Below are 9,389 nucleotides of genomic sequence, written 5' to 3'. Positions count from 1 at the left end.
TCCTCCACCTTATGTAAGCTACCTTCTTCCTTTTGACGAGAAGCTCCATTGCTCTCGTCATCCAAGGTTCCTTTATCTTACCCCTTCTTGCCTGTCTCAGAGGGACATATTTATTCATCACTTGCAACAACTGTTCCTTAAACAGTCTCCACATTTCTATAGTGCCTTACCGTGGAACAATTGCTCCCAATCCATGCTTCCAGCAATTTCTGTTTATACTTGTTTCAGATTTCCAGCATCCATAGTTGCTTGTTTTTTTTAACATCTTCATTAAGAGACAGTTTAGAATCAGAATTTGAAATCAAAATTTCAATCTTGGCAACCATTCTCTGCAAACTTTGTTTCCGTAAAGCCTGCTGACATTTGGGTTCAATTGAAAGTTTCAAGGCAAACTCTTGTGTTCTTAAGGCATTTACTCCTGGCAACAGTTGAACTATGTATGGATTAAACCATTAACTATTAAGAATACAGATCTGCGTTTATATCATGTCTGGACGTAAGTTGCTTGCTGAGCTGGAAGGTTCATTTTTGGGCGTTTTATCACCATACTTGTAACATGATGAGTGAGCCTCCAGTGAAGTGCTGATATTAGTGACTCACTTTCTATTTATGTATTTTGGGTTCCTTGGGTTGGTGATGTTATTTCTGGTGGCGATGTCATTTCCTGTTCTTTTTCTCAGAGGGTGGTAAATATCATGTCCTTCACCATCTCATGAAGCATTTTAAATTGGCATTATAGGCAATGAAACTGAAACAGCTTAATGAAATTGTGGTGATGATCAGGAATGATTTAATTGGTGGTGGAATCGGCTCATGGAGATACGTGGTCTGCTGTGCCTATGTGGGAAAGACTGACAGCTACTTGTAGTGATTGTAAAGAGGTCAGCCAGAATGGACCTCAGAGAACAGGAGTTCCCTGACTGGGGCTGTTAACCTGGTCCAATCAGGGAGCCCTGCCAGACAGAGATAAACGGCAGTGTCAGAGATTCCGTTCACTCTGAGAGCTGGCTCTGAGGGAGCTGAATTAGTGTCAGGAGTGTAAGTATAGAGTGACTCGGTGATGGGATCTTGGCCTCTGTGGAATAATTTCACTCCTGAATTACAGTACTGAAACCTCCAACAGCAAAGGGTTATATACTAGTCTGAATCTTAAACCTAACCCTCTTGTGGGAGTTTTTCAATGGGTAACAATCCCATCCAAAGCTCATACCTTTAATGCTTCACTGATCACTTATGCTTGTTGTGTGGATGAAGGAGATTAATTTTCCACTTTGCCATTTAGCATCTTAGAAACAGCCCTGGTAATTGGGTTGGCTGAACCTGTGTCAGCAAGATTGTTCATTCCCTGAGCTGTATCGCTTTCTTATTTATGGAGGAAATAAATAGCTCTGCAGAACACTTGGTTCTGCACAGCAGAATGAACACAATTGATTTTCCATTTTGTAACTTGTGTAAAAATTTCTATAGCATCTTTCACCCTCTCACAAGGTCCTAATGTTCTTCACAGCAAATTAAGGCTAACGGTCCATCTGCCATCTTCATTGCCTTCTGCCCCTGCGTTACGGGGTGGGCCATTTAGGGCTGAGTTGAGGAGAAATATCTTCACTCAAGAGTGGTGAGCCTGTGGAATTCTCAGCTACAGAAAGTATTTTGGTCTAAGACATTGAATGTTTTTAAGGAGGTGATAAACGTAGTTCTTGGGGCTAGAGGGATGAGAGAGTGTTGGGGAGAAAGCAGGACTGAATTTGATGATGAACCTTGATCATATTGAATGGTGACAGAGATGAATGGCCTCCTGTTCCTATTTTCTATGTTTCTATATCTCTAAGTTGCTGATTCGAGAGGTATATCACCGGTCTGTATCAACCAGTATTTTAACCGGGGTGTTTAAACTTAGACTGATTCTGGTTGGGTACAAGGACTTTCCAGCCAGTATTTGTCATGAAGCTATTAACATCAGGATTCCTGCATATGGATTCTTTATTTCATGGAATGGGAAATACTTGATCTTGGATAAGCAGGGTCTTTCTGTAAGGATGTGAACAAGTAGAAGCCTCCCAAGGTTGGTACACCTTTAATTAGATCAATTACATTTTGTACTTTAAATAGTGGGATGGGGTGGCGAGGGTTATGTAATAGAATGGAAGTATGGAAAGGGTCAGAAACAGAACTTAAGACACAGCAGATAAGGGGACAGTCAACCCAGCACTGAGGGTGTTGTGTTTAAATACACAGTATACAAAACAGGTCAATGAGCTTGTTGTACAGATTGAAGTTGGCGAGGATGATGGTGTGGGCTGCAAGGGGATCAGGGCTGAGCCCTAACTATTGAAGGATATGTAATCTATTCACAGGGCAGGCATGGGGACAGGGTTGCCTTGTTAGTAAGAAATGAAATCAATTTGATAACAAGAAGGGTCGGAAAATATAGAATTGAGAGTTGAGCGATCGCAAAGGGAAAAAAAGACCCTAATGGGAGTTATGCTAGCAGTAGGGAAAAAATTCAGCACCGCCTTCCTAACCTGCAATCTTCTTCCTGACCTCTCTGCCCCCACCCCAGTCTGACCTATCACCCTCACCTTGACCTCTTTCCACCTATCACATTTCCGACGCCCCTCCCCAAGTCCCTCCTCCCTACCTTTTATCTTAGCCTGCTGGACAAACTTTCCTCATTCCTGAAGAAGGGCTTATGCCCGAAACGTCGATTCTCCTGTTCCCTGGATGCTGCCTGACCTGCTGCACTTTTCCAGCAACACATTTTCAGCTTATGCTAGCAGTAGTCAGGACGTCGGGAAGAAAATAAATTAGAAAAATGCATGTAAGAAAGACACAATTACAGTAAGCTTCACTATCCAGGTGGACTGGGAAAATCAGATTGGTTGCAGATGCCAAGTAAAGGAATTTGTGGAATGTCAAACAGTTTTTTTTTTGGAGCAGTTTGTGGTCCCTTCTCCTTAGTGATGGCCACTACACTTATTTCTGCCCCTCACACTCTTGAAATTCTGATAAGCTGCTGGTTTCTTCTTGTGAAAACTGATACCATTTTGGATTTAGTAGTGTATAATGAGATGGACTTGATGAGGCAGCTTAAGGTGAAAGGACCCTTCGGGGGCAGTGGCCATCATATGGTAGAGTTCACTCTGCAGTTTGAGAGGGAGACACTTGAATCAGATGTAATGCTATTGCGAATAAAGGTAACTACAAGGATATGTACAGTGAGCTGGCCAGAGTGAGTTACAAGGGGAAGATGGTGGCGTCGCAATGCTAGGAGTTTCTGGGTAATTCAGGAGGCACAGCAGAAATTTATCACAAGGAAGAAGAAACATATGAGGGGAAGGATGAAGCAATGATGACTGACAAGGGAAGTCAGGGAGAGCATAAAAACCAAAGAAAGAGCGTCCAATGCGGTGACGATTTGTGGGAGGCCAAAAGATTGGGGAAGCTTTAAAAACCAGCAAAGGACAAATAAAAAAAAAGGGGAGATGATGAATTATGCGAGTAATCTCATGAGTCATATAAAAGAACATTTTGGAAGTTTATTTAGTTTTATTAAAGGTGAGAGAGGCCAGCATGGACATTGGACCACTGGAAAATGAGGCTAGAGAAGCAGTAATGGGAAACAAAGAAATGGTGAAGGAACAGAATAGGTGTTTTGTATCAGTTTTCACAGTAAGACACCAGCAGCTTTTGAGGGTCAGTGCTGAGGGAGTGCCACACTGTCGGAGGGTCAGTGCTGAGGGAGTGCTGCACTGTTCAGAGGGTCAGTGCTGAGGGAGTGCCGCACTGTCAGAGGGTCAGTACTTAGGAAGTGCTGCACTATCAGAGGGTCAGTGCTGAGGGAGTGCCATACTGTCGCAGGGTCAATGCTGAGGGAGTGCCGCACTGTCAAGAGGGTCAGTGCTGAGGGAGTGCTGCACTGTCCGAGGGTCAGTGCTGAGTGTGCTCTAAGTAACCCTCTAATAAAACAGCACTCCCTCAGTAATGCCCTGTAAGAGTTGACTAGAAATGTCAGCTTGCGTTTTGTTCATTGGTTTCTAGTTTCTTGAGCCATGATGATTTGACTCAGGCACATGTGCCAAGATGTCAGAGATTGCTCTTGAATAAAAAAGAGGATAACAAATAGTCTATTCTTAATGTCTACAGTACTATGCATTACATGGAAAAAAAGGTAACACTCTCAGCTGATGAACTATTCTCTCTGTACAAGCTGTGACTTGTTGAATTTGTCCCACATTACTGGCAGCAAACCAAATTGACAATACCACCAACTTTCTTAGAGCCTTGGCAAACACTGCCCATTGATAGAGATCACTGAGCATTCAAAGAAATACACTTTTTGCAAGGAATGAGTAAAGTCATGAAGTGTTGAATGGTATTTTTCAGTAATGTACAATATTCTATATTTTGAACTGAGGCAAATCTCTTGATGCCAGTTTCCTAACATATACCAAGTCCTTACGGCTCTCTGTACACGGAACTATTCCAGCTCCTGTTGTTAATGAAAGTCTCAGCCCTCTTTTTAAATCTCTCCATGTTGTCATTCCTCCCCATCTATTTAATCACCCCCTACCCCCACCCCTTTAATATCTTTGCAGGTAGTAATTCTATCAGCTACGTATCACTGATTTTAGTCACTCACAAATGTCGGCTTTGCCTTCTGCTGCCTGGACCCTAAGCTCAGATGCCCCTCCTGCAAAGACCACAGCTTTTTAATTCCCTTTACATTGGATTATGGACCCAAATTAGCAAAGGATACCGCTGCAAGCCAAAGTTACAAATCACAACACCAGGTTATTGCCCGACAGGTTTAATTGCAAGCACTAGCTTTCGGAGCACCACTCCTTCATCCTTCACAATCACCTGATGAAGGACCATCGCTCCAAAAGCTAGTGTGTTTCCAACTAAACCTGTTGGACTATAACCTGGTGTTGTGTGATTTGTAACTTTGTACACCCCAGTCCAACACCGGCATCTCCAAACCATGGCTGTAAACCAAGGACTACAAAAGACTGCTTCACTTTCAAAGACAAGTTACTGGAAATCATTATAATTGTGTTTACACTGTTGCTTTGTTCAAGCAGCAGTTTGTACAAAGCGCGTTTCACCCAGAGACAGAACGCTGATTGGCTGCTGCGATCAGCACCAGTTGCAGAGGTCAGGAATTATCAGTATAACAGCTCTCTGATTGGCTTCTGAGCAAATGGATACAGTGTGCGAACAATACAGAAATAGGAGTCTCTGGACTTCAAGACACTTATGTCCCTTTTTCTTTCTCTGCAATGAAATAAGCATGAACTGAAAGATAGTTAATCTTTCCCACCTTTTGCAGTGACCTGTCACCTTTAAACAGTGGCTAAAAGATTAAATAATGAGCATGTGAACTGAAGCACTGCATCTTCAGCAAAGAACTGAAACCATCAGTGAATAGTGAGATTGGAGATTAGAAACATTTGGAAGGAGCAAAAGGGAACACCTCATCAGACCCTGTGTACCAGACCCTATTGAACTGTCTTTCCCCAGGAATCTTGCTCCACCCTTCAAATCCATGTTTGTTTGTCTGTATGTGTGCGTGTGTAGAAAGGGTTAAGGGAGAGTTATAGTTAAAATAGAATAGCTAAGTTGATCATTCATACTTTGTTTTCCTGTAGTTCAAACTGAAATCTTTTCAGTTTCTTGTTAAGTACATAACATTGGGCAGTATTTTCTATTTGCTGCAGTCCAACAGACAGGTAAATTGAGGAATGTTGGGTAATCTGATTAAATCTTCCCCTCTTGAGAGAACAGGAGAGGCTGGAGCCTCAGCACGATCTCCAAGGTGGATTGCGATTGTCTCCATCTCTCCACCCTCCCTCTCTCTGATCCATTGAGAAGCTGCTTGTAACTAACTGCTTTAACAAGGACCCACCCATCTTAATAAATGCTCTCGTTGCTCAGTTCCAAATCAATTTGGTGACCTTTCCTGTGAAGCCTGGGATAATTCAATGCATTAAAGGTAATATGAAAGCAAACATTTAAATGTTAATTAAATGATTAGACACATGTTAGAACACAGGAAGATAGAAACAGGAGTAGGCCATTCAGCTTCAACACTATTATCCCTTCGAGACTGATTACTAAACTTAGTGATCTCGGACTAAGCCCCACTCTCTGCAACTGGATCTTCAGTTTCCTGACCCATGAGCCACAATCAGTGAAGATTGGGGGCAATATTTCATCCTCACTAACATTCAACACTGGAGCCCCCCAGGGGTGCGTACTCAGCCCCCTACTGTACTCACTGTATACCCATGACTGTGTCACCAAATACCAGACTAATGCCATTTAATGACACCACCATAGTCGGTTGAATCTCAGGTGGCAACGAAACAGATTACTGACGGGAGGTGAAAGACTTGGAAAAATGGTGCACTGAGAACAACCTAGCTCTCAATGCCATCAAAACCAAGGAACTCATTATCGAGTTTCGGTGGGGTGTTACTCATACCCCCCCTACACACTAACAGCACAGAGGTGGAACAAGTGGAGAGTGTCAAGCTCCTAGGAGTGGTCATCAACAACAAGCTTTCTTGGACTCTTCATGTGGATACACTGGTTGCAAAGGCCCAACAATGTCTCTTCTTCCTCAGGCAGTTGAGAAAGTTTGGCATAATGCCGAATATCTTTGCCAACATTTATAGGTGCGTCATTGAGAGCATTTTGTCTGGATGTATCACTATCTGGTATGGTAACTATACCATTCAAGATCGGAGACGGTTACAGAGAGTGGTGAATGTGGCCCAGACAGTCACAAAATCCAACCTCCAATCTATAGAATCCATCTACTAGGCCCGCTGTCAAGGAAAGGCCGCCAGCATTCTCTCTGACAGTGCAGCACCTCTTTGGTATTGTCTGTGCACAGTGCAATGCTCCTTTGATGCTCCCCCACCCCCTCTCTGGCCTATCACCCTCACCTTAACCTCCTTCCACCTATCGCATTCCCGCTGCCCCTCCCCCAAGTCCCTCCTCCCTACCTTTTATCTTAGCCTGCTTGGCACACCCTCCTCATCCCTGAAGAAGGGCTTATGCCCCCGAAACGTTGATTCTCCTGCTCCTTGGATGCTGCCTGACCTGCTGCACTTTTCCAGCAACACATTTTTCAGCTTCCTACCATTAATCCAATTTGCCAGCTCCCCCTGGATTCCATGCGATCAAACCTTCCAGAGCAGCCCACCATATGGAACTTATCAAAAGCCTTACTGAATTTCATATAGACTACGTCTACCACCCTGCCCTGATCAACCTTTTTGGTCACTTCAAAGAGCTCTAACAAATTTGTGAGACATGATCTCCCACTCACAACGCCATGCTGACTATTCCTAATTGAACCCTGTCTTTCCAAATGCATGTATATCTTATCTCACAATCTTCTCAATTAACTCACCCACCACAGATGTTAGACTTACTGGTCTGTAATTACCAGTTTTTATTTGCAGCATTCCTGAATAAGGGTACAACATTCACTACCCTCCAGTCTTCCGGGACTTCACCAGTGGCTCACGTTGACGTAACAATATCAGCCAGGGCCCCTGCAATTTCTTCTGTAGCCTCTTAGAGTGTTCTTGTATATATCTGGTCAGGACCAGAAGATTTATCAACCTTCATGCGTTCTAATACATCCAACACCACGTCTACTGTGATATGGACTGTCCCCAAGATACCACCACTAACTTCCCCAAGCTCCCAAGTCTTCATGTCTTTCTCCATGGTAAACACAGGGGAGAAATATTCATTGAGGACCTCACTCATCTCCTGCAGTTCTATACATACAGGTTTGGCAGAGAGAAACAGAGTTAATGTTTCAGGTTTGTGACCCTTCATCAGAGCGCTGGTACACTGCAGTTAGAGAAGTTGGTTATTTTTATTCATGCATTGGATGTGGGCATCGCTGGCTCGGCTGGCATTTATTGCTCACCCCTAGCTGCCCTTGTACAAGTGAGTTGCCTTCTGAATTGCTGCAGTCCTTGGGATATTGGGACACCAGCAGTTCTGTTAGGACGGGGATCCTAGGATTTTGATTCAGCAATACTAAAGGAACAGCAGTACCTTCCCAAGTTAGGATGGTGAGTGGCTTGGAGAGGAATTGCAGGGAGTGGTGTTCCCATGTATCTGCTGTCTTGTTCATCTAGAGGTCATGGGTTTGGAAGCCGTTGTCGAAGCAGCCTTCGTGAATTACTACGGTGCATTTTGGTAATAGTACACACTGCAGCTACTGAGTCACTGGTGAAGAAGTGCTGTTCATTGGTTATACTACAAATGGCACCCTGGGTGATTTCAAAAGCCTAACACTGCAATATATTGTCTTACAGACCTCTGGCTACCTACAACAGCCTCACAGACAAACACTTGACAGGATATTTCAACAACACAAGGGTTCGGAGACATCTCCAGCGAGCTGGATTGGTGAGTGTCAAATATCCTCACTGTTGGCTGCTTCTTTCATTTTCCTCCCAGCTCTGAATGGTCCCCCTCCCCCAACACTAATTATCAACAAACTCATTCATGGGAAAAAGCCTGGATCCATGTCAGTCACTTCCTTGTATCCTGACTGTCATGTGATCCAACATTAATGGAGTTATTGACCAATCGCAGCAGCCAATGGAATTCATTTTACTTTCACAACTCTGAAGCCTAATCCCCCAAAACGCACTGACTAAAGGTGCATGCCGATGTATGCCGAGCCACCCAATGTTAGGACCAAAGTGCTTCTCCTGGCCAAGACCCCCACTCCCATCCCCAACCCCTAGTGGGCCCCCTAGAGTCCCTGGTACAAATTACTGGGCCCTGATGTAGCCCAATCACGCTAGTCTCCAACCTTTACTGCACCTGCCATGCATCTGTCCATATTTCCCAAATGTGAGTCAGTCCTATCCCTAAGAATCTGACCGGCCTGTAATTTCCCAGCTTATCCCTGTTGCCCTTCTTAAATTCAGGAACAGCATTGGTTATTCTCTAGATCTCTGGGACATTTCCTGTGATTAAAGAGGACACAAATATTTCATACAAGGCTCCAGCAATTTCCTCCCTTTCTCCTTCTGCATTCTGGGATACATCCCATCAGGTCCTGGGGACTTGACTCATTTAATGCTTTTCAAAACGCTGAATGCCTCCATCTCTTTTTATATTGATATGCCCAAAAAAAAATCAATATACTCCTCCTAAGACTCACCATCCAGCATATCCTCCTCGGTGAATACTGATGCAAAGTGTTCTTTGAGGACTTCACCCTCTTAGAGTCATAGAGATGTACAGCATGGAAACAGACCCTTCGTTCCAACTCATCGATGCCAACTGGATATCCTAACCCAATTTCGTCCCACCTGCCAGCACCCGGCCCACATCCCTCCAAACCC

The 9,389-nt window shown here is 43.9% G+C and overlaps 1 protein-coding gene across 1 annotated transcript in view; it reads left to right on the top strand.

Annotated features, from left to right (window-relative positions):
- The first annotated feature begins 3,261 nt into the window (after positions 1 to 3,261).
- Positions 3,262 to 9,389, top strand: part of erich3 (glutamate-rich 3) — a 101,307-nt gene continuing 95,179 nt past the window's right edge. The window contains exons 1-2 of the mRNA XM_043700061.1: positions 3,262 to 3,278; positions 8,346 to 8,439. Coding sequence (XP_043555996.1) covers positions 3,262 to 3,278; positions 8,346 to 8,439 — 111 coding nt within the window. The remainder of the gene's footprint in view (positions 3,279 to 8,345; positions 8,440 to 9,389) is intronic.

This window comes from Chiloscyllium plagiosum, chromosome 11 (genome assembly GCF_004010195.1).
Source record: "Chiloscyllium plagiosum isolate BGI_BamShark_2017 chromosome 11, ASM401019v2, whole genome shotgun sequence".
Taxonomy (NCBI): Eukaryota; Metazoa; Chordata; class Chondrichthyes; order Orectolobiformes; family Hemiscylliidae; genus Chiloscyllium; species Chiloscyllium plagiosum.
Note: the sequence above shows the minus strand (reverse complement) of the source record. Positions and strands in the feature narration are given on the sequence as shown.